This window comes from Lampris incognitus, chromosome 17, assembly GCF_029633865.1.
Source record: "Lampris incognitus isolate fLamInc1 chromosome 17, fLamInc1.hap2, whole genome shotgun sequence".
Taxonomy (NCBI): Eukaryota; Metazoa; Chordata; class Actinopteri; order Lampriformes; family Lampridae; genus Lampris; species Lampris incognitus.
Window position 1 is genome coordinate 43,727,904 of NC_079227.1, and position 25,883 is coordinate 43,753,786.

The 25,883-nt window shown below is 54.6% G+C and overlaps 1 protein-coding gene across 1 annotated transcript in view; it reads left to right on the forward strand.

Annotated features, from left to right (window-relative positions):
• ryr2a (ryanodine receptor 2a (cardiac)) overlaps positions 1–25,883 on the forward strand; it is a 1,161,183-nt gene that overhangs the window by 811,836 nt on the left and 323,464 nt on the right. The window contains 2 exon segments of the mRNA XM_056296806.1: positions 578–736; positions 902–1,056. Of these exon segments, the coding sequence (XP_056152781.1) occupies positions 578–736; positions 902–1,056 (314 nt within the window).

Sequence of the window (25,883 nt, forward strand, 5' to 3'; positions counted from 1 at the left end):
TGTTATCGGAACTGCCCGTCTGCATAGGCTAGCAGTTAGCTTAGCCTGCCCCGCTTCCATGTCCTGTCAGACCGCCCTTGGTCTTACCTCTTTGGGCACAGCTCCAGGCAGGGCCATGGTCCCTTTGCCCACAGAACGCAGCAGACCAAGCTCTCCCAGCCGATCCATCACCAGCTCTCCCAGCCATCAAATGAAGACATAAACTTAGACTCAGTTGTGAACAAAGACACTTGCAAGGACGGTGCTGGGTGAAGCCTCCGCAAACGTGAATTCGTGCCTCCATCTTTCCACACCGGAAGCGGGATCATGGATTCCGCCTCCGGTGTAATTTAATCATGGATGGTTTAAAATGCAGTGGCCCATATTCATAGTTTTAATTATGATATGGGTGGAGCCTTTCACATTGATGAGCATTCAGCTCATTTATTTGGTCACAAGTCTGACATGTCTGAATGTCATATCAGAAAAGTCACACATTTGATACCCACAATGGTCACGTCTATACATATAAATCCCTCTCAAGAAGAGTTTCAGTTAAATGCCTTAAGTGTTATATTGTCTTTTGCTGTTGCTTCAGGTAATGTTGTGAATGGGACCATTGGAAAGCAGATGGTGGACATGCTGGTGGAGTCCTCAAATAATGTGGAGATGATCCTCAAATTTTTTGACATGTTCCTTAAACTTAAAGACCTCACTTCCTCTGATGCTTTCAAGGAGTATGATGCAGATGGAAAAGGCAAGAGTCTGTTAAGCTCTGATTTAGCTTTTTGTGTGTTGAGAAAGCATTGTGTATTCACACAAATTAATGAAACATGCAATATGTCAAATATGAGTACACTACAATACAAATACATATATTGATTGACAGCTCAATGGATTTAATTTATTAATTGACTGACAGGCATCATCTCTAAGAGGGACTTCCAAAAGGCTATGGAGAGCCATAAGCACTACACCCAGTCTGAGACAGAGTTCCTGCTCTCCTGCACCGAGACAGATGAGAACGAGCTTCTGGACTATGAAGAATTTGTTGAACGATTTCATGAGCCAGCCAAGGTATGTTGAGTTGAAATGAATGGAAGGCACAACCCAAGGCCAAAGAAGCAGATTTATTCCTTGAAGCTCGAGGCTGAAACTGTTTTAGTAATGTATTAAGAGTTTAAGCATTGAACTGTATATTCACTAAGTAATCATTTAACAGTTTGAAAGATGAACTGAAAATCCCTCCCCATATTCAGCACAAAGTATATGCACATTGCTCTTTTGCTTCAGGGAAAATTTGGAAGAAAACTACTATCCCACTCTTATTATTCCGTTTGCTTTATTCAGTCTAAACAGATGACAGGATGTCTGCAGACCAGCTGCAATTACTTACACTGCCAATACTTAAGTCCTCAAACCTTACTTTTTTGTGCATACATGCTCCATTTTTAATATCTACCAACTTTGATATGTATATGCACCATTTTTATTATTATTTGTAACTCATTACTTGTTATAGTTACTCAAAAAAAAACTTGAATTGCACATCAATGCACTTTGCTTTTGTTTAAACATTGATTCTGTTTCAAGCTCTTAATTTTTCTGTTCTTACATAACCAGATATAACAATATATTTTAGGCTCTTATATACGGTAATGTACAAATACAGCGACTGTAATGATAATATGACATTGTTATAAATACATCAATATATGACAGAATATATATCATGCAGCTTTATAAACACGAACAACGTGTTAGTTCATAGCGTAAAGAAATGGGACTTAAAGGGAGAGCAGGCAGTTTCGTGTACTGGTGCTGTGGTGTCTCAGCAGTCCAGTCTGTTGTTTATTTGTACCTCCAGAAACTGAAACAATTACGCCACTTATGAACCTCTTAGATCAGTATTGACATGGATGGATCATCGTTACGTGCTCCATCTGATGTCCACCACTAGATCCTTCATGCGCCACCACAAAAGCCGTACTGGGTTCTTGTACCTCTCCTCCTCACCTTTGGGGGCACCACATGTTTGGTGTGAAAGGTTTGGTACATTCTAATGCTCTGCCACAGACTTGGCAATTTCTTGCAACACTATCCTGGTAGGATGTTGACTAGCTCTGTTAGCTGTTCTGTTAGTCAGCCCAGGCAGTATACGTGATAACAAACTATGCCCTTACCATGCTGTTTTTCAAAATGAATCACAGGGGTGTCCGGGTGGGGTGGTGGTCTATTGCCTTGCCTACCAACACAGGGAATGTCCAATCAAATCCCTGTGTTACCTCCGGCTTGGTCGGGCATCCCTACAGACACAATTGGCTGTGTCTGTGGGTGAGAAGCCTGATGTGGGTATGTGTCCTGGTTGCTGCACAAGCGCCTCTTCTGGTCGGCCAGGGCACCTGTTCAGGGGGAGGGATAACTGGGGTGAATAGTGTGATCCTCCCACCGGCTACATCCCCCTGGTGAAACTCCTCACTGTTAGGTGAAAAGAAGCTGCTGGTGACTCCACATGTATCGAAGGAGGCATGTGGTAGTCTGCAGCCTTCCCTGGATCAGCAGAGGGCGTGGAGCAGCGACCGGGACGGCTTGGAAGAATGGGGTAATTGGCCAAGTGCAATGGGGTGAAGAAGTGGGGGGGGAAATAAAAAAAAAGAAAAGAAAAAGATAACGTCAAGTCCCACATCAAGAAGTTTGGCATTGACTTTAACATCGGGGAACAAGCAGCAAAAACGGAGGCCTGGAGCCTGGCTGCCCATGAGGGTGCTGGGCACTACAACCATGACCTCCACTGTGCTGCTGAAAACAAGCACAGACTCGGACAAGAGCATTTTACCAGGAAGGCCCGAACCACATCCTCAACCACTTCTTCACACCTTTGCCCACATTGCCCCAAAATATGCGACTCCAGGATTGGCCTCTATGCCCACCTAAAGAATCACAAGGACTAGAAGGAGGACAGTCATACCGACCCTGAGTGACTTTCGATGATGATGATATTTTTTGTTTGCAGTGATGTGATTTTGTAAGGTAGTTGGCATTAAAGTTGGCAGCACGCGTAGTGTTGAAGCGCAGCTTGAGATCATCTGCTGTGCAGACAACTACGGTCTGCATGCATGTCAAGCATGCCGGTTTGGCATTGGCGTGGTCCAGTAAAAATGAAACAAAACTGATTAGTGCAGTCGGATTTGAACTGAAGGTTTTCCTGGTCGACTCTGCATTTTTTTCGTGCAGGCCATGTTCAGTTATTGATTATCTGTAGCTTAGCTGGTGAGTGGCTCTGTCTAGTCAAGGACCGTAGAAAGCGTGGCGTGCATCTTACGTCTACGCATGCTCTATGGCATAGGTCAAGTGTACGGTGTGGGCTGAGGTCAAAATAAAGTAGAGCTTTTTTCACATGTTATGATAGGTGTGTTACTGTCAGTTGGTTGGCGCAGGCCAGACAGTTAGCTCTCGCGTGGGCTTCAGGGATCTTAGAGGAGGCATTGTTAGTCTCAATGGGCTGTGGCTCCTGAATTTTTACCTTTTGGACTAGTTAGCATCTCAAGCAGTGGAATTTTTCAGATAATCTGAAAACATACTACTTTGTAGCTTTACTTTATTGAGGAACAGCTTTATTCCTCTGATGGTTTTCCTATTAATTCAGTTTTGCCCTACCCTGTGCTTTACTATATTTCTCTTGCACTTCTATTGTCTTACAAACATGCAGGGGTCTCCGACCTCAACCCCACCTTTGCCCATCAACATACCCACACCTAGACATGCTCTCCTTTATCTGAACTACAGCAGCAAATCCCCCTGTACCCAAACTCAGTCTGTGCCTCAGCATCCTGCCCCTGTACTCCAACTCAGTCTGTGTGCCTCAGCATCCTGCCCCTGTACCCTAACTCAATCTGTGTGACTCAGCATCCTGCCCCTGTACCCTAACGCAGTCTGTGTGCCTCAGCATCCTGCCCCAGTACCTTAACGCAGTCTGTGTGCCTCAGCATCCTGCCCGTACCCCAACTCAGTTTCTGTGCCTCAGCATCCTGCCCAAGCACCCTAATGCAGTCTGTGTGCCTCAGCATCCTGCCCCTGTACCCTAACTCAGTCTGTGCCTCAGCATCCTGCCCCTGTACCCCAACTCAGTCTGTGTGCATCAGCATCTTGCCCCTTTACACTAACTCAGACTGTGTGCCTCAGCATCCTGCCCCTGTAACCTAACTCAGTCTGTGTGACTCAGCATCCTGCCCCTGTACCCTAACTCAGTCTGTGTGCCTCAGCATCCTGCCCCTGTACCCTAACGCAGTCTGTGTGCCTCAGCATCCTGCCCATACCCCAACTCAGTTTGTGTGCCTCAGCATCCTGCCCCAGTACCCTAACGCAGTCTGTGTGCCTCAGCATCCTGCCCCAGTACCCTAATGCAGGCTGTGTGCCTCAGCATCATGCGCTTGTACCCCAACTCAGTCTGTGTGCGTCACCATCCTGCCCCTGTACCCCAACTCAGTCTGTGTGCCTCAGCATCCTGCCCCTGTACCCTAACGCAGTCTGTGTGCCTCAGCATTCTGCCCCTGTACCCTAACACAGTCTGTGTGCCTCAGCATCCTGCCCCTGTACCCTAACTCAGTCTGTGTGACTCAGCATCATGCCCCTGTACCCTAACTCAGTCTGTGTGCCTCAGCATCCTGCCCCTGTACCCTAACGCAGTCTGTGTGACTCAGCATCCTGCCCCTGTACCCTAACTCAGTCTGTGTGCCTCAGCATCCTGCCCCTGTACCCTAACGCAGTCTGTGTGACTCAGCATCCTGCCCCTGTACCCTAACTCAGTCTGTGTGCCTCAGCATCCTGCCCCTGTACCCTAACTCAGTCTGTGTGACTCATCATCCTGCCCCTGTACCCTAACTCAGTCTGTGTGCCTCAGCATCCTGCCCATACCACAACTCAGTCTGTGTGCCTCAGCATCCTGCCCCTGTACCCTGATGCAGTCTGTGTGCCTCAGCATCCTGCCCATACCACAACTCAGTCTGTGTGCCTCAGCATCCTGCCCCTGTACCCTAATGCAGTCTGTGTGCCTCAGCATCCTGCCCCTGTACACCAACTGAGTTTGTGTGCCTCAGCATCCTGCCCCAGTACCCTAACACAGTCTTTGTGCCTCAGCATCCTGCCCCAGTACCCTCATGCAGTCTGTGTGCCTCAGGATCATGCGCTTGTACCCCAACTCAGTCTGTGTGCGTCAGCATCCTGCCCCTGTACCACAACTCAGTCTGTGTGCTTCAGCATCCTGCCCCTTTACACTAACTCAGTCTGTGTGCCTCAGCATCCTGCCCCTGTACCCTAACTCAGTCTGTGTGACTCATCATCCTGCCCCTGTACCCCAACTCAGTGTGTGTGCATCAGCATCCTGCCCCTTTACACTAACTCAGTCTGTGTGCCTCAGCATCCTGCCCCTGTACCCTAACTCAGTCTGTGTGACTCATCATCCTGCCCCTGTACCCTAACTCAGTCTGTGTGCCACAGCATCCTGCCCATACCACAACTCAGTCTGTGTGCCTCAGCATCCTGCCCCTGTACCCTAACGCAGTCTGTGTGCCTCAGCATCCTGCCCCTGTACCCTAACTCAGTCTGTGTGACTCAGCATCATGCCCCTGTACCCTAACTCAGTCTGTGTGCCTCAGCATCCTGCCCCTGTACCCTAACGCAGTCTGTGTGACTCAGCATCCTGCCCCTGTACCCTAACTCAGTCTGTGTGCCTCAGCATCCTGCCCCTGTACCCTAATGCAGTCTGTGTGCCTCAGCATGCTGCCCATACCCCAACTCAGTTTGTGTGCCTCAGCATCCTGCCCCAGTACCCTAACGCAGTCTGTGTGCCTCAGCGTCCTGCCCCAATACCCTCATGCAGTCTGTGTGCCTCAGGATCATGCGCTTGTACCCCAACTCAGTCTGTGTGCGTCAGCATCCTGCCCCTGTACCACAACTCAGTCTGTGTGCCTCAGCATCCTGCCCCTGTACCCTAATGCAGTCTGTGTGCCTCAGCATCCTGCCCCAGTACCCTAATGCAGTCTGTGTGCCTCAGGATCATGCGCTTGTACCCCAACTCAGTCTGTGTGCCTCAGCATCCTGCCCCTGTACCCTGACGCAGTCTGTGTGCCTCAGCATCCTGCCCCTGTACCCTAACACAGTCTGTATGCCTCAGCATCCTGCCCCTGTACCCTAACTCAGTCTGTGTGCCTCAGCATCCTGCCCCTGTACCCTAACTCAGTCTGTGTGACTCATCATCCTGCCCCTGTACCCTAACTCAGTCTGTGTGCCTCAGCATCCTGCCCATACCACAACTCAGTCTGTGTGCCTCAGCATCCTGCCCCTGTACCCTGATGCAGTCTGTGTGCCTCAGCATCCTGCCCATACCACAACTCAGTCTGTGTGCCTCAGCATCCTGCCCCAGTACCCTAACGCAGTCTGTGTGCCTCAGCATCCTGCCCCTGTACACCAACTCAGTTTGTGTGCCTCAGCATCCTGCCCCAGTACCCTAACGCAGTCTTTGTGCCTCAGCATCCTGCCCCAGTACCCTAATGCAGTCTGTGTGCCTCAGGATCATGCGCTTGTACCCCAACTCAGTCTGTGTGCGTCAGCATCCTGCCCCTGTACCACAACTCAGTCTGTGTGCTTCAGCATCCTGCCCCTTTACACTAACTCAGTCTGTGTGCCTCAGCATCCTGCCCCTGTACCCTAACTCAGTCTGTGTGACTCATCATCCTGCCCCTGTACCCCAACCCAGTGTGTGTGCATCAGCATCCTGCCCCTTTACACTAACTCAGTCTGTGTGCCTCAGCATCCTGCCCCTGTACCCTAACTCAGTCTGTACGACTCATCATCCTGCCCCTGTACCCTAACTCAGTCTGTGTGCCACAGCATCCTGCCCATACCACAACTCAGTCTGTGTGCCTCAGCATCCTGCCCCTGTACCCTAACGCAGTTTGTGTGCCTCAGCATCCTGCCCCTGTACCCTAACTCAGTCTGTGTGACTCAGCATCATGCCCCTGTACCCTAACTCAGTCTGTGTGCCTCAGCATCCTGCCCCTGTACCCTAACGCAGTCTGTGTGACTCAGCATCCTGCCCCTGTACCCTAACTCAGTCTGTGTGCCTCAGCATCCTGCCCCTGTACCCTAATGCAGTCTGTGTGCCTCAGCATGCTGCCCATACCCCAACTCAGTTTGTGTGCCTCAGCATCCTGCCCCAGTACCCTAACGCAGTCTGTGTGCCTCAGCATCCTGCCCCAATACCCTCATGCAGTCTGTGTGCCTCAGGATCATGCGCTTGTACCCCAACTCAGTCTGTGTGCGTCAGCATCCTGCCCCTGTACCACAACTCAGTCTGTGTGCCTCAGCATCCTGCCCCTGTACCCTAATGCAGTCTGTGTGCCTCAGCATCCTGCCCCAGTACCCTAATGCAGTCTGTGTGCCTCAGGATCATGCGCTTGTACCCCAACTCAGTCTGTGTGCCTCAGCATCCTGCCCCTGTACCCTGACGCAGTCTGTGTGCCTCAGCATCCTGCCCCTGTACCCTAACACAGTCTGTATGCCTCAGCATCCTGCCCCTGTACCCTATCTCAGTCTGTGTGCCTCAGCATCCTGCCCCTGTACCCTAACTCAGTCTGTGTGCCTCAGCATCCTGCCCCTGTACCCTAACGCAGTCTGTGTGCCTCAGCATCCTGCCCCTGTACCCTAACGCAGTCTGTGTGCCTCAGCATCCTGCCCCTGTACCCTAACTCAGTCTGTGCCTCAGCATCCTGCCCCTGTACCCCAACTCAGTCTGTGTGCATCAGCATCCTGCCCGTTTACACTAACTCAGTCTGTGTGCCTCAGCATCCTGCCCCTGTACCCTAACTCAGTCTGTGTGACTCATCATCCTGCCCCTGTACCCTAACTCAGTCTGTGTGCCTCAGCATCCTGCCCATACCACAACTCAGTCTGTGTGCCTCAGCATCCTGCCCCTGTACCCTGATGCAGTCTGTGTGCCTCAGCATCCTGCCCATACCACAACTCAGTCTGTGTGCCTCAGCATCCTGCCCCTGTACCCTAATGCAGTCTGTGTGCCTCAGCATCCTGCCCCTGTACACCAACTCAGTTTGTGTGCCTCAGCATCCTGCCCCAGTACCCTAACGCAGTCTTTGTGCCTCAGCATCCTGCCCCAGTACCCTAATGCAGTCTGTGTGCCTCAGGATCATGCGCTTGTACCCCAACTCAGTCTGTGTGCGTCAGCATCCTGCCCCTGTACCACAACTCAGTCTGTGTGCTTCAGCATCCTGCCCCTTTGCACTAACTCAGTCTGTGTGCCTCAGCATCCTGCCCCTGTACCCTAACTCAGTCTGTGTGACTCATCATCCTGCCCCTGTACCCCAACTCAGTGTGTGTGCATCAGCATCCTGCCCCTTTACACTAACTCAGTCTGTGTGCCTCAGCATCCTGCCCCTGTACATTAACTCAGTCTGTGTGACTCATCATCCTGCCCCTGTACCCTAACTCAGTCTGTGTGCCACAGCATCCTGCCCATACCACAACTCAGTCTGTGTGCCTCAGCATCCTGCCCCTGTACCCTAACGCAGTCTGTGTGCCTCAGCATCCTGCCCCTGTACCCTAACGCAGTCTGTGTGCCTCAGCATCCTGCCCCTGTACCCTAATGCAGTCTGTGTGCCTCAGCATGCTGCCCATACCCCAACTCAGTTTGTGTGCCTCAGCATTCTGCCCCAGTACCCTAACGCAGTCTGTGTGCCTCAGCATCCTGCCCCAATACCCTCATGCAGTCTGTGTGCCTCAGGATCATGCGCTTGTACCCCAACTCAGTCTGTGTGCGTCAGCATCCTGCCCCTGTACCACAACTCAGTCTGTGTGCCTCAGCATCCTGCCCCTGTACCCTAATGCAGTCTGTGTGCCTCAGCATCCTGCCCCAGTACCCTAATGCAGTCTGTGTGCCTCAGGATCATGCGCTTGTACCCCAACTCAGTCTGTGTGCCTCAGCATCCTGCCCCTGTACCCTGACGCAGTCTGTGTGCCTCAGCATCCTGCCCCTGTACCCTAACACAGTCTGTGTGCCTCAGCATCCTGCCCCTGTACCCTAACTCAGTCTGTGTGCCTCAGCATCCTGCCCCTGTACCCTAACTCAGTCTGTGTGCCTCAGCATCCTGCCCCTGTACCCTAACGCAGTCTGTGTGCCTCAGCATCCTGCCACTGTACCCTAACTCAGTCTGTGCCTCAGCATCCTGCCCCTGTACCCCAACTCAGTCTGTGTGCATCAGCATCCTGCCCCTTTACAATAACTCAGTCTGTGTGCCTCAGCATCCTGCCCCTGTACCCTAACTCAGTCTGTGTGACTCATCATCCTGCCCCTGTACCCTAACTCAGTCTGTGTGCCTCAGCATCCTGCCCATACCACAACTCAGTCTGTGTGCCTCAGCATCCTGCCCCTGTACCCTGATGCAGTCTGTGTTCCTCAGCATCCTACCCATACCACAACTCAGTCTGTGTGCCTCAGCATCCTGCCCCTGTACCCTAATGCAGTCTTTGTGCCTCAGCATCCTGCCCCTGTACACCAACTCAGTTTGTGTGCCTCAGCATCCTGCCCCAGTACCCTAACGCAGTCTTTGTGCCTCAGCATCCTGCCCCAGTACCCTGATGCAGTCTGTGTGCCTCAGCATCCTGCCCCTGTACCCTAACTCAGTCTGTGTGCCTCAGCATCCTGCCCCTGTACCCTAACTCAGTCTGTGTTTCTCAGCATCCTGCCCCTGTACCCTAACGCAGTCTGTGTGCCTCAGCATCCTGCCCCTGTACCCTAACTCAGTCTGTGCCTCAGCATCCTGCCCCTGTACCCCAACTCAGTGTGTGTGCATCAGCATCCTGCCCCTTTACACTAACTCAGTCTGTGTGCCTCAGCATCCTGCCCCTGTACCCTAACTCAGTCTGTGTGACTCATCATCCTGCCCCTGTACCCTAACTCAGTCTGTGTGCCTCAGCATCCTGCCCATACCACAACTCAGTCTGTGTGCCTCAGCATCCTGCCCCTGTACCCTGATGCAGTCTGTGTGCCTCAGCATCCTGCCCATACCACAACTCAGTCTGTGTGCCTCAGCATCCTGCCCCTGTACCCTAATGCAGTCTGTGTGCCTCAGCATCCTGCCCCTGTACACCAACTCAGTTTGTGTGCCTCAGCATCCTGCCCCAGTACCCTAACGCAGTCTTTGTGCCTCAGCATCCTGCCCCAGTACCCTAATGCAGTCTGTGTGCCTCAGGATCATGCGCTTGTACCCCAACTCAGTCTGTGTGCGTCAGCATCCTGCCCCTGTACCACAACTCAGTCTGTGTGCTTCAGCATCCTGCCCCTTTGCACTAACTCAGTCTGTGTGCCTCAGCATCCTGCCCCTGTACCCTAACTCAGTCTGTGTGACTCATCATCCTGCCCCTGTACCCCAACTCAGTGTGTGTGCATCAGCATCCTGCCCCTTTACACTAACTCAGTCTGTGTGCCTCAGCATCCTGCCCCTGTACCTTAACTCAGTCTGTGTGACTCATCATCCTGCCCCTGTACCCTAACTCAGTCTGTGTGCCACAGCATCCTGCCCATACCACAACTCAGTCTGTGTGCCTCAGCATCCTGCCCCTGTACCCTAACGCAGTCTGTGTGCCTCAGCATCCTGCCCCTGTACCCTAACGCAGTCTGTGTGCCTCAGCATCCTGCCCCTGTACCCTAATGCAGTCTGTGTGCCTCAGCATGCTGCCCATACCCCAACTCAGTTTGTGTGCCTCAGCATCCTGCCCCAGTACCCTAACGCAGTCTGTGTGCCTCAGCATCCTGCCCCAATACCCTCATGCAGTCTGTGTGCCTCAGGATCATGCGCTTGTACCCCAACTCAGTCTGTGTGCGTCAGCATCCTGCCCCTGTACCACAACTCAGTCTGTGTGCCTCAGCATCCTGCCCCTGTTCCCTAATGCAGTCTGTGTGCCTCAGCATCCTGCCCCAGTACCCTAATGCAGTGTGTGTGCCTCAGGATCATGCGCTTGTACCCCAACTCAGTCTGTGTGCCTCACCATCCTGCCCCTGTACCCTGACGCAGTCTGTGTGCCTCAGCATCCTGCCCCTGTACCCTAACACAGTCTGTGTGCCTCAGCATCCTGCCCCTGTACCCTAACTCAGTCTGTGTGCCTCAGCATCCTGCCCCTGTACCCTAACTCAGTCTGTGTGCCTCAGCATCCTGCCCCTGTACCCTAACGCAGTCTGTGTGCCTCAGCATCCTGCCACTGTACCCTAACTCAGTCTGTGCCTCAGCATCCTGCCCCTGTACCCCAACTCAGTCTGTGTGCATCAGCATCCTGCCCCTTTACACTAACTCAGTCTGTGTGCCTCAGCATCCTGCCCCTGTACCCTAACTCAGTCTGTGTGACTCATCATCCTGCCCCTGTACCCTAACTCAGTCTGTGTGCCTCAGCATCCTGCCCATACCACAACTCAGTCTGTGTGCCTCAGCATCCTGCCCCTGTACCCTGATGCAGTCTGTGTGCCTCAGCATCCTGCCCATACCACAACTCAGTCTGTGTGCCTCAGCATCCTGCCCCTGTACCCTAATGCAGTCTTTGTGCCTCAGCATCCTGCCCCTGTACACCAACTCAGTTTGTGTGCCTCAGCATCCTGCCCCAGTACCCTAACGCAGTCTTTGTGCCTCAGCATCCTGCCCCAGTACCCTGATGCAGTCTGTGTGCCTCAGCATCCTGCCCCTGTACCCTAACTCAGTCTGTGTGCCTCAGCATCCTGCCCCTGTACCCTAACTCAGTCTGTGTTTCTCAGCATCCTGCCCCTGTACCCTAACGCAGTCTGTGTGCCTCAGCATCCTGCCCCTGTACCCTAACTCAGTCTGTGCCTCAGCATCCTGCCCCTGTACCCCAACTCAGTCTGTGTGCATCAGCATCCTGCCCCTTTACACTAACTCAGTCTGTGTGCCTCAGCATCCTGCCCCTGTACCCTAACTCAGTCTGTGTGACTCATCATCCTGCCCCTGTACCCTAACTCAGTCTGTGTGCCTCAGCATCCTGCCCATACCACAACTCAGTCTGTGTGCCTCAGCATCCTGCCCCTGTACCCTGATGCAGTCTGTGTGCCTCAGCATCCTGCCCATACCACAACTCAGTCTGTGTGCCTCAGCATCCTGCCCCTGTACCCTAATGCAGTCTGTGTGCCTCAGCATCCTGCCCCTGTACACCAACTCAGTTTGTGTGCCTCAGCATCCTGCCCCAGTACCCTAACGCAGTCTTTGTGCCTCAGCATCCTGCCCCAGTACCCTAATGCAGTCTGTGTGCCTCAGGATCATGCGCTTGTACCCCAACTCAGTCTGTGTGCGTCAGCATCCTGCCCCTGTACCACAACTCAGTCTGTGTGCTTCAGCATCCTGCCCCTTTACACTAACTCAGTCTGTGTGCCTCAGCATCCTGCCCCTGTACCCTAACTCAGTCTGTGTGACTCATCATCCTGCCCCTGTACCCCAACTCAGTGTGTGTGCATCAGCATCCTGCCCCTTTACACTAACTCAGTCTGTGTGCCTCAGCATCCTGCCCCTGTACCTTAACTCAGTCTGTGTGACTCATCATCCTGCCCCTGTACCCTAACTCAGTCTGTGTGCCACAGCATCCTGCCCATACCACAACTCAGTCTGTGTGCCTCAGCATCCTGCCCCTGTACCCTAACGCAGTCTGTGTGCCTCAGCATCCTGCCCCTGTACCCTAACGCAGTCTGTGTGCCTCAGCATCCTGCCTCTGTACCCTAACACGGTCTGTGTGACTCAGCATCCTGCCCCTGTACCCTAACTCAGTCTGTGCCTCATCATCCTGCCCCTGTACCCCAACTCAGTCTGTGTGCATCAGCATCCTGCCCCTTTACACTAACTCAGTCTCTGTGCCTCATCATCCTGCCCCTGTACCCTAACTCAGTCTGTGTGCCTCAGCATCCTGCCCATACCACAACTCAGTCTGTGTGCCTCAGCATCCTGCCCCTGTACCCTAACGCAGTCTGTGTGCCTCAGCATCCTGCCCGTACCCCAACTCAGTTTGTGTGCCTCAGCATCCTGCTCCAGTACCCTAACGCAGTCTGTATGCCTCAGCATCCTGCCCCTGTACCCTAACGCAGTCTGTGTGCCTCAGCATCATGCGTTTGTACCCCAACTCAGTCTGTGTGCGTCAGCATCCTGCCCCTGTACCCTAACTCCGACTGTGTGCCTCAGCATCCTGCCCCTGTACCCTAACTCAGTCTGTGTGCCTCAGCATCATGCCGCTGTACCCTAACTCAGTCTGTGCCTCAGCATCCTGCCCCTTTACACTAACTTAGTCTGTGTGCCTCAGCATCCTCCCCGTACCCCAACTCAGTTTGTGTGCCTCTGCATCCTGCCCCAGTACCCTAACGCAGTCTGTGTGCCTCAGCATCCTGCTCCTGTACCCCAACTCAGTCTGTGTGCCTCAGCATCCTGCCCCTGTACCCTAACGCAGTCTGTGTGCCTCAGCATCCTGCCCCTGTACCCTAACTCAGTCTGTGTGCCTCAGCATCCTGCCCCTGTACCCTAACGCAGTCTGTGTGCCTCAGCATCCTGCCACTGTACCCTAACTCAGTCTGTGCCTCAGCATCCTGCCCCTGTACCCCAACTCAGTCTGTGTGCATCAGCATCCTGCCCCTTTACACTAACTCAGTCTGTGTGCCTCAGCATCCTGCCCCTGTACCCTAACTCAGTCTGTGTGACTCATCATCCTGCCCCTGTACCCTAACTCAGTCTGTGTGCCTCAGCATCCTGCCCATACCACAACTCAGTCTGTGTGCCTCAGCATCCTGCCCCTGTACCCTGATGCAGTCTGTGTGCCTCAGCATCCTGCCCATACCACAACTCAGTCTGTGTGCCTCAGCATCCTGCCCCTGTACCCTAATGCAGTCTTTGTGCCTCAGCATCCTGCCCCTGTACACCAACTCAGTTTGTGTGCCTCAGCATCCTGCCCCAGTACCCTAACGCAGTCTTTGTGCCTCAGCATCCTGCCCCAGTACCCTGATGCAGTCTGTGTGCCTCAGCATCCTGCCCCTGTACCCTAACTCAGTCTGTGTGCCTCAGCATCCTGCCCCTGTACCCTAACTCAGTCTGTGTTTCTCAGCATCCTGCCCCTGTACCCTAACGCAGTCTGTGTGCCTCAGCATCCTGCCCCTGTACCCTAACTCAGTCTGTGCCTCAGCATCCTGCCCCTGTACCCCAACTCAGTCTGTGTGCATCAGCATCCTGCCCCTTTACACTAACTCAGTCTGTGTGCCTCAGCATCCTGCCCCTGTACCCTAACTCAGTCTGTGTGACTCATCATCCTGCCCCTGTACCCTAACTCAGTCTGTGTGCCTCAGCATCCTGCCCATACCACAACTCAGTCTGTGTGCCTCAGCATCCTGCCCCTGTACCCTGATGCAGTCTGTGTGCCTCAGCATCCTGCCCATACCACAACTCAGTCTGTGTGCCTCAGCATCCTGCCCCTGTACCCTAATGCAGTCTGTGTGCCTCAGCATCCTGCCCCTGTACACCAACTCAGTTTGTGTGCCTCAGCATCCTGCCCCAGTACCCTAACGCAGTCTTTGTGCCTCAGCATCCTGCCCCAGTACCCTAATGCAGTCTGTGTGCCTCAGGATCATGCGCTTGTACCCCAACTCAGTCTGTGTGCGTCAGCATCCTGCCCCTGTACCACAACTCAGTCTGTGTGCTTCAGCATCCTGCCCCTTTACACTAACTCAGTCTGTGTGCCTCAGCATCCTGCCCCTGTACCCTAACTCAGTCTGTGTGACTCATCATCCTGCCCCTGTACCCCAACTCAGTGTGTGTGCATCAGCATCCTGCCCCTTTACACTAACTCAGTCTGTGTGCCTCAGCATCCTGCCCCTGTACCTTAACTCAGTCTGTGTGACTCATCATCCTGCCCCTGTACCCTAACTCAGTCTGTGTGCCACAGCATCCTGCCCATACCACAACTCAGTCTGTGTGCCTCAGCATCCTGCCCCTGTACCCTAACGCAGTCTGTGTGCCTCAGCATCCTGCCCCTGTACCCTAACGCAGTCTGTGTGCCTCAGCATCCTGCCTCTGTACCCTAACACAGTCTGTGTGACTCAGCATCCTGCCCCTGTACCCTAACTCAGTCTGTGCCTCATCATCCTGCCCCTGTACCCCAACTCAGTCTGTGTGCATCAGCATCCTGCCCCTTTACACTAACTCAGTCTCTGTGCCTCATCATCCTGCCCCTGTACCCTAACTCAGTCTGTGTGCCTCAGCATCCTGCCCATACCACAACTCAGTCTGTGTGCCTCAGCATCCTGCCCCTGTACCCTAACGCAGTCTGTGTGCCTCAGCATCCTGCCCGTACCCCAACTCAGTTTGTGTGCCTCAGCATCCTGCTCCAGTACCCTAACGCAGTCTGTATGCCTCAGCATCCTGCCCCTGTACCCTAACGCAGTCTGTGTGCCTCAGCATCATGCGTTTGTACCCCAACTCAGTCTGTGTGCGTCAGCATCCTGCCCCTGTACCCTAACTCCGACTGTGTGCCTCAGCATCCTGCCCCTGTACCCTAACTCAGTCTGTGTGCCTCAGCATCATGCCGCTGTACCCTAACTCAGTCTGTGCCTCAGCATCCTGCCCCTGTACCACAACTCAGTCTATGTGCCTCAGCATCCTGCCCCTGTACCCTAACTTAGTCTGTGTGCCTCAGCATCCTCCCCGTACCCCAACTCAGTTTGTGTGCCTCTGCATCCTGCCCCAGTACCCTAACGCAGTCTGTGTGCCTCAGCATCCTGCTCCTGTACCCCAACTCAGTCTGTGTGCCTCAGCATCCTGCCCCTGTACCCTAACGCAGTCTGTGTGCCTCAGCATCCTGCCCCTGTACCCTAACTCAGTCTGTGTGACTCATCATCCTGCCCCTGTACCCTAACTCAGTCTGTGTGCCTCAGCATCCTGCCCATACCACAACTCAGTCTGTGTGCCTCAGCATCCTGCCCCTGTACCCTGATGCAGTCTGTGTGCCTCAGCATCCTGCCCATACCACAACTCAGTCTGTGTGCCTCAGCATCCTGCCCCTGTACCGTAATGCAGTCTGTGTGCCTCAGCATGCTGCCCATACCCCAACTCAGTTTGTGTGCCTCAGCATCCTGCCCCAGTACCCTAACACAGTCTGTGTGCATCAGCATCCTGCCCCTGTACCCTAACGCAGTCTGTGTGCCTCAGCATCCTGCCCCAGTACCCTAAATCAGTCTGTGCCTCAGCATCCTGCCCCTGTACCCCAACTCAGTCTGGGTGCATCAGCATCCTGCCCCTTTACACTAACTCAGTCTGTGTGCCTCAGCATCCTGCCCCTGTACCCTAACTCAGTCTGTGTGACTCATCATCCTGCCCCTGTACCCTAACTCAGTCTGTGTGCCACAGCATCCTGCCCATACCACAACTCAGTCTGTGTGCCTCAGCATCCTGCCCCTGTACCCTGACGCAGTCTGTGTGCCTCAGCATCCTGCCCCTGTACCCTAACGCAGTCTGTGTGCCTCAGCATCCTGCCCCTATACCCTAACGCAGTCTGTGTGCCTCAGCATCCTGCCCCTGTACCCTAACTCAGTCTGTGTGACTCAGCATCCTGCCCCTGTACCCTAACTCAGTCTGTGCCTCAGCATCCTGCCCCTGTACCCCAACTCAGTCTGTGTGCATCAGCATCCTGCCCCTTTACACTAACTCAGTCTGTGTGCCTCATCATCCTGCCCCTGTACCCTAACTCAGTCTGTGTGCCTCAGCATCCTGCCCATACCACAACTCAGTCTGTGTGCCTCAGCATCCTGCCCCTGTACCCTAACGCAGTCTGTGTGCCTCAGCATCCTGCCCATACCCCAACTCAGTTTGTGTGCCTCAGCATCCTGCTCCAGTACCCTAACGCAGTCTGTGTGCCTCAGCATCCTGCCCCTGTACCCTAACGCAGTCGGTGTGCCTCAGCATCCTGCCCCTGTACCCTAACGCAGTCTGTGTGCCTCAGCATCATGCGCTTGTACCCCAACTCAGTCTGTGTGCGTCAGCATCCTGCCCCTGTACCCTAACGCAGTCTGTGTGCCTCAGCATCCTGCCCCTGTACCCTAATGCAGTCTGTGTGCCTCAGCATCATGCGCTTGTACCCCAACTCAGTCTGTGTGCCTCAGCATCCTGCCCCTGTACCACAACTCAGTCTGTGTGCCTCAGCATCCTGCCCCTGTACCCTAACGCAGTCTGTGTGCCTCAGCATCCTGCCCGTACCCCAACTCAGTTTGTGTGCCTCAGCATCCTGCTCCAGTACCCTAACGCAGTCTGTATGCCTCAGCATCCTGCCCCTGTACCCTAACGCAGTCTGTGTGCCTCAGCATCATGCGCTTGTACCCCAACTCAGTCTGTGTGCGTCAGCATCCTGCCCCTGTACCCTAACTCCGACTGTGTGCCTCAGCATCCTGCCCCTGTACCCTAACTCAGTCTGTGTGCCTCAGCATCATGCCGCTGTACCCTAACTCAGTCTGTGCCTCAGCATCCTGCCCCTGTACCACAACTCAGTCTATGTGCCTCAGCATCCTGCCCCTGTACCCTAACTTAGTCTGTGTGCCTCAGCATCCTCCCCGTACCCCAACTCAGTTTGTGTGCCTCTGCATCCTGCCCCAGTACCCTAACGCAGTCTGTGTGCCTCAGCATCCTGCTCCTGTACCCCAACTCAGTCTGTGTGCCTCAGCATCCTGCCCCTGTACCCTAACGCAGTCTGTGTGCCTCAGCATCCTGCCCCTGTACCCTAACTCAGTCTGTGTGACTCATCATCCTGCCCCTGTACCCTAACTTAGTCTGTGTGCCCCAGCATCCTGCCCATACCACAACTCAGTCTGTGTGCCTCAGCATCCTGCCCCTGTACCCTGATGCAGTCTGTGTGCCTCAGCATCCTGCCCATACCACAACTCAGTCTGTGTGCCTCAGCATCCTGCCCCTGTACCGTAATGCAGTCTGTGTGCCTCAGCATGCTGCCCATACCCCAACTCAGTTTGTGTGCCTCAGCATCCTGCCCCAGTACCCTAACGCAGTCTGTGTGCATCAGCATCCTGCCCCTGTACCCTAACTCAGTCTGTGTGCCTCAGCATCCTGCCCCTGTACCCTAACTCAGTCTGTGTGCCTCAGCATCCTGCCCCTGTACCCTAACGCAGTCTGTGTGCCTCAGCATCCTGCCCCAGTACCCTAAATCAGTCTGTGCCTCAGCATCCTGCCCCTGTACCCCAACTCAGTCTGGGTGCATCAGCATCCTGCCCCTTTACACTAACTCAGTCTGTGTGCCTCAGCATCCTGCCCCTGTACCCTAACTCAGTCTGTGTGACTCATCATCCTGCCCCTGTACCCTAACTCAGTCTGTGTGCCACAGCATCCTGCCCCTGTACCCTAACTCAGTCTGTGTGCCTCAGCATCCTGCCCCTGTACCCTAACTCAGTCTGTGTTTCTCAGCATCCTGCCCCTGTACCCTAACGCAGTCTGTGTGCCTCAGCATCCTGCCCCTGTACCCTAACTCAGTCTGTGCCTCAGCATCCTGACCCTGTACCCCAACTCAGTCTGTGTGCATCAGCATCCTGCCCCTTTACACTAACTCAGTCTGTGTGCCTCAGCATCCTGCCCCTGTACCCTAACTCAGTCTGTGTGACTCATCATCCTGCCCCTGTACCCTAACTCAGTCTGTGTGCCTCAGCATCCTGCCCATACCACAACTCAGTCTGTGTGCCTCAGCATCCTGCCCCTGTACCCTGATGCAGTCTGTGTGCCTCAGCATCCTGCCCATACCACAACTCAGTCTGTGTCCCTCAGCATCCTGCCCCTGTACCCTAATGCAGTCTGTGTGCCTCAGCATCCTGCCCCTGTACACCAACTCAGTTTGTGTGCCTCAGCATCCTGCCCCAGTACCCTAACGCAGTCTTTGTGCCTCAGCATCCTGCCCCAGTACCCTAATGCAGTCTGTGTGCCTCAGGATCATGCGCTTGTACCCCAACTCAGTCTGTGTGCGTCAGCATCCTGCCCCTGTACCACAACTCAGTCTGTGTGCTTCAGCATCCTGCCCCTTTACACTAACTCAGTCTGTGTGCCTCAGCATCCTGCCCCTGTACCCTAACTCAGTCTGTGTGACTCATCATCCTGCCCCTGTACCCCAACTCAGTGTGTGTGCATCAGCATCCTGCCCCTTTACACTAACTCAGTCTGTGTGCCTCAGCATCCTGCCCCTGTACCTTAACTCAGTCTGTGTGACTCATCATCCTGCCCCTGTACCCTAACTCAGTCTGTGTGCCACAGCATCCTGCCCATACCACAACTCAGTCTGTGTGCCTCAGCATCCTGCCCCTGTACCCTAACGCAGTCTGTATGCCTCAGCATCCTGCCCCTGTACCCTAACGCAGTCTGTGTGCCTCAGCATCATGCGCTTGTACCCCAACTCAGTCTGTGTGCGTCAGCATCCTGCCCCTGTACCCTAACTCCGACTGTGTGCCTCAGCATCCTGCCCCTGTACCCTAACTCAGTCTGTGTGCCTCAGCATCATGCCGCTGTACCCTAACTCAGTCTGTGCCTCAGCATCCTGCCCCTGTACCACAACTCAGTCTATGTGCCTCAGCATCCTGCCCCTGTACCCTAACTTAGTCTGTGTGCCTCAGCATCCTCCCCGTACCCCAACTCAGTTTGTGTGCCTCTGCATCCTGCCCCAGTACCCTAACGCAGTCTGTGTGCCTCAGCATCCTGCTCCTGTACCCCAACTCAGTCTGTGTGCCTCAGCATCCTGCCCCTGTACCCTAACGCAGTCTGTGTGCCTCAGCATCCTGCCCCTGTACCCTAACTCAGTCTGTGTGACTCATCATCCTGCCCCTGTACCCTAACTCAGTCTGTGTGCCTCAGCATCCTGCCCATACCACAACTCAGTCTGTGTGCCTCAGCATCCTGCCCCTGTACCCTGATGCAGTCTGTGTGCCTCAGCATCCTGCCCATACCACAACTCAGTCTGTGTGCCTCAGCATCCTGCCCCTGTACCGTAATGCAGTCTGTGTGCCTCAGCATGCTGCCCATACCCCAACTCAGTTTGTGTGCCTCAGCATCCTGCCCCAGTACCCTAACACAGTCTGTGTGCATCAGCATCCTGCCCCTGTACCCTAAGTCAGTCTGTGTGCCTCAGCATCCTGCCCCTGTACCCTAACTCAGTCTGTGTGCCTCAGCATCCTGCCCCTGTACCCTAACTCAGTCTGTGTGCCTCAGCATCCTGCCCCTGTACCCTAACGCAGTCTGTGTGCCTCAGCATCCTGCCCCAGTACCCTAAATAAGTCTGTGCCTCAGCATCCTGCCCCTGTACCCCAACTCAGTCTGGGTGCATCAGCATCCTGCCCCTTTACACTAACTCAGTCTGTGTGCCTCAGCATCCTGCCCCTGTACCCTAACTCAGTCTGTGTGACTCATCATCCTGCCCCTGTACCCTAACTCAGTCTGTGTGCCACAGCATCCTGCCCCTGTACCCTAACTCAGTCTGTGTGCCTCAGCATCCTGCCCCTGTACCCTAACTCAGTCTGTGTTTCTCAGCATCCTGCCCCTGTACCCTAACGCAGTCTGTGTGCCTCAGCATCCTGCCCCTGTACCCTAACTCAGTCTGTGCCTCAGCATCCTGCCCCTGTACCCCAACTCAGTCTGTGTGCATCAGCATCCTGCCCCTTTACACTAACTCAGTCTGTGTGCCTCAGCATCCTGCCCCTGTACCCTAACTCAGTCTGTGTGACTCATCATCCTGCCCCTGTACCCTAACTCAGTCTGTGTGCCTCAGCATCCTGCCCATACCACAACTCAGTCTGTGTGCCTCAGCATCCTGCCCCTGTACCCTGATGCAGTCTGTGTGCCTCAGCATCCTGCCCATACCACAACTCAGTCTGTGTGTCTCAGCATCCTGCCCCTGTACCCTAATGCAGTCTGTGTGCCTCAGCATCCTGCCCCTGTACACCAACTCAGTTTGTGTGCCTCAGCATCCTGCCCCAGTACCCTAACGCAGTCTTTGTGCCTCAGCATCCTGCCCCAGTACCCTAATGCAGTCTGTGTGCCTCAGGATCATGCGCTTGTACCCCAACTCAGTCTGTGTGCGTCAGCATCCTGCCCCTGTACCACAACTCAGTCTGTGTGCTTCAGCATCCTGCCCCTTTACACTAACTCAGTCTGTGTGCCTCAGCATCCTGCCCCTGTACCCTAACTCAGTCTGTGTGACTCATCATCCTGCCCCTAGACCCCAACTCAGTGTGTGTGCATCAGCATCCTGCCCCTTTACACTAACTCAGTCTGTGTGCCTCAGCATCCTGCCCCTGTACCTTAACTCAGTCTGTGTGACTCATCATCCTGCCCCTGTACCCTAACTCAGTCTGTGTGCCACAGCATCCTGCCCATACCACAACTCAGTCTGTGTGCCTCAGCATCCTGCCCCTGTACCCTAACGCAGTCTGTGTGCCTCAGCATCCTGCCCCTGTACCCTAACGCAGTCTGTGTGCCTCAGCATCCTGCCTCTGTACCCTAACACAGTCTGTGTGACTCAGCATCCTGCCCCTGTACCCTAACTCAGTCTGTGCCTCATCATCCTGCCCCTGTACCCCAACTCAGTCTGTGTGCATCAGCATCCTGCCCCTTTACACTAACTCAGTCTCTGTGCCTCATCATCCTGCCCCTGTACCCTAACTCAGTCTGTGTGCCTCAGCATCCTGCCCATACCACAACTCAGTCTGTGTGCCTCAGCATCCTGCCCCTGTACCCTAACGCAGTCTGTGTGCCTCAGCATCCTGCCCGTACCCCAACTCAGTTTGTGTGCCTCAGCATCCTGCTCCAGTACCCTAACGCAGTCTGTATGCCTCAGCATCCTGCCCCTGTACCCTAACGCAGTCTGTGTGCCTCAGCATCATGCGCTTGTACCCCAACTCAGTTTGTGTGCCTCAGCATCCTGCCCCAGTACCCTAACACAGTCTGTGTGCATCAGCATCCTGCCCCTGTACCCTAACTCAGTCTGTGTGCCTCAGCATCCTGCCCCTGTACCCTAACTCAGTCTGTGTGCCTCAGCATCCTGCCCCTGTACCCTAACTCAGTCTGTGTGCCTCAGCATCCTGCCCCTGTACCCTAACGCAGTCTGTGTGCCTCAGCATCCTGCCCCAGTACCCTAAATCAGTCTGTGCCTCAGCATCCTGCCCCTGTAACCCAACTCAGTCTGGGTGCATCAGCATCCTGCCCCTTTACACTAACTCAGTCTGTGTGCCTCAGCATCCTGCCCCTGTACCCTAACTCAGTCTGTGTGACTCATCATCCTGCCCCTGTACCCTAACTCAGTCTGTGTGCCACAGCATCCTGCCCATACCACAACTCAGTCTGTGTGCCTCAGCATCCTGCCCCTGTACCCTGACGCAGTCTGTGTGCCTCAGCATCCTGCCCCTGTACCCTAACGCAGTCTGTGTGCCTCAGCATCCTGCCCCTATACCCTAACGCAGTCTGTGTGCCTCAGCATCCTGCCCCTGTACCCTAACTCAGTCTGTGTGACTCAGCATCCTGCCCCTGTACCCTAACTCAGTCTGTGCCTCAGCATCCTGCCCCTGTACCCCAACTCAGTCTGTGTGCATCAGCATCCTGCCCCTTTACACTAACTCAGTCTGTGTGCCTCATCATCCTGCCCCTGTACCCTAACTCAGTCTGTGTGCCTCAGCATCCTGCCCATACCACAACTCAGTCTGTGTGCCTCAGCATCCTGCCCCTGTACCCTAACGCAGTCTGTGTGCCTCAGCATCCTGCCCATACCCCAACTCAGTTTGTGTGCCTCAGCATCCTGCTCCAGTACCCTAACGCAGTCTGTGTGCCTCAGCATCCTGCCCCTGTACCCTAACGCAGTCGGTGTGCCTCAGCATCCTGCCCCTGTACCCTAACGCAGTCTGTGTGCCTCAGCATCATGCGCTTGTACCCCAACTCAGTCTGTGTGCGTCAGCATCCTGCCCCTGTACCCTAACGCAGTCTGTGTGCCTCAGCATCCTGCCCCTGTACCCTAATGCAGTCCTTGTGCCTCAGCATCATGCGCTTGTACCCCAACTCAGTCTGTGTGCCTCAGCATCCTGCCCCTGTACCACAACTCAGTCTGTGTGCCTCAGCATCCTGCCCCTGTACCCTAACGCAGTCTGTGTGCCTCAGCATCCTGCCCGTACCCCAACTCAGTTTGTGTGCCTCAGCATCCTGCTCCAGTACCCTAACGCAGTCTGTATGCCTCAGCATCCTGCCCCTGTACCCTAACGCAGTCTGTGTGCCTCAGCATCATGCGCTTGTACCCCAACTCAGTCTGTGTGCGTCAGCATCCTGCCCCTGTACCCTAACTCCGACTGTGTGCCTCAGCATCCTGCCCCTGTACCCTAACTCAGTCTGTGTGCCTCAGCATCATGCCGCTGTACCCTAACTCAGTCTGTGCCTCAGCATCCTGCCCCTGTACCACAACTCAGTCTATGTGCCTCAGCATCCTGCCCCTGTACCCTAACTTAGTCTGTGTGCCTCAGCATCCTCCCCGTACCCCAACTCAGTTTGTGTGCCTCTGCATCCTGCCCCAGTACCCTAACGCAGTCTGTGTGCCTCAGCATCCTGCTCCTGTACCCCAACTCAGTCTGTGTGCCTCAGCATCCTGCCCCTGTACCCTAACGCAGTCTGTGTGCCTCAGCATCCTGCCCCTGTACCCTAACTCAGTCTGTGTGACTCATCATCCTGCCCCTGTACCCTAACTTAGTCTGTGTGCCCCAGCATCCTGCCCATACCACAACTCAGTCTGTGTGCCTCAGCATCCTGCCCCTGTACCCTGATGCAGTCTGTGTGCCTCAGCATCCTGCCCATACCACAACTCAGTCTGTGTGCCTCAGCATCCTGCCCCTGTACCGTAATGCAGTCTGTGTGCCTCAGCATGCTGCCCATACCCCAACTCAGTTTGTGTGCCTCAGCATCCTGCCCCAGTACCCTAACGCAGTCTGTGTGCATCAGCATCCTGCCCCTGTACCCTAACTCAGTCTGTGTGCCTCAGCATCCTGCCCCTGTACCCTAACTCAGTCTGTGTGCCTCAGCATCCTGCCCCTGTACCCTAACTCAGTCTGTGTGCCTCAGCATCCTGCCCCTGTACCCTAACGCAGTCTGTGTGCCTCAGCATCCTGCCCCAGTACCCTAAATCAGTCTGTGCCTCAGCATCCTGCCCCTGTACCCCAACTCAGTCTGGGTGCATCAGCATCCTGCCCCTTTACACTAACTCAGTCTGTGTGCCTCAGCATCCTGCCCCTGTACCCTAACTCAGTCTGTGTGACTCATCATCCTGCCCCTGTACCCTAACTCAGTCTGTGTGCCACAGCATCCTGCCCCTGTACCCTAACTCAGTCTGTGTGCCTCAGCATCCTGCCCCTGTACCCTAACTCAGTCTGTGTTTCTCAGCATCCTGCCCCTGTACCCTAACGCAGTCTGTGTGCCTCAGCATCCTGCCCCTGTACCCTAACTCAGTCTGTGCCTCAGCATCCTGCCCCTGTACCCCAACTCAGTCTGTGTGCATCAGCATCCTGCCCCTTTACACTAACTCAGTCTGTGTGCCTCAGCATCCTGCCCCTGTACCCTAACTCAGTCTGTGTGACTCATCATCCTGCCCCTGTACCCTAACTCAGTCTGTGTGCCTCAGCATCCTGCCCATACCACAACTCAGTCTGTGTGCCTCAGCATCCTGCCCCTGTACCCTGATGCAGTCTGTGTGCCTCAGCATCCTGCCCATACCACAACTCAGTCTGTGTGCCTCAGCATCCTGCCCCTGTACCCTAATGCAGTCTGTGTGCCTCAGCATCCTGCCCCTGTACACCAACTCAGTTTGTGTGCCTCAGCATCCTGCCCCAGTACCCTAACGCAGTCTTTGTGCCTCAGCATCCTGCCCCAGTACCCTAATGCAGTCTGTGTGCCTCAGGATCATGCGCTTGTACCCCAACTCAGTCTGTGTGCGTCAGCATCCTGCCCCTGTACCACAACTCAGTCTGTGTGCTTCAGCATCCTGCCCCTTTACACTAACTCAGTCTGTGTGCCTCAGCATCCTGCCCCTGTACCCTAACTCAGTCTGTGTGACTCATCATCCTGCCCCTGTACCCCAACTCAGTGTGTGTGCATCAGCATCCTGCCCCTTTACACTAACTCAGTCTGTGTGCCTCAGCATCCTGCCCCTGTACCTTAACTCAGTCTGTGTGACTCATCATCCTGCCCCTGTACCCTAACTCAGTCTGTGTGCCACAGCATCCTGCCCATACCACAACTCAGTCTGTGTGCCTCAGCATCCTGCCCCTGTACCCTAACGCAGTCTGTGTGCCTCAGCATCCTGCCCCTGTACCCTAACGCAGTCTGTGTGCCTCAGCATCCTGCCTCTGTACCCTAACACAGTCTGTGTGACTCAGCATCCTGCCCCTGTACCCTAACTCAGTCTGTGCCTCATCATCCTGCCCCTGTACCCCAACTCAGTCTGTGTGCATCAGCATCCTGCCCCTTTACACTAACTCAGTCTCTGTGCCTCATCATCCTGCCCCTGTACCCTAACTCAGTCTGTGTGCCTCAGCATCCTGCCCATACCACAACTCAGTCTGTGTGCCTCAGCATCCTGCCCCTGTACCCTAACGCAGTCTGTGTGCCTCAGCATCCTGCCCGTACCCCAACTCAGTTTGTGTGCCTCAGCATCCTGCTCCAGTACCCTAACGCAGTCTGTATGCCTCAGCATCCTGCCCCTGTACCCTAACGCAGTCTGTGTGCCTCAGCATCATGCGCTTGTACCCCAACTCAGTCTGTGTGCGTCAGCATCCTGCCCCTGTACCCTAACTCCGACTGTGTGCC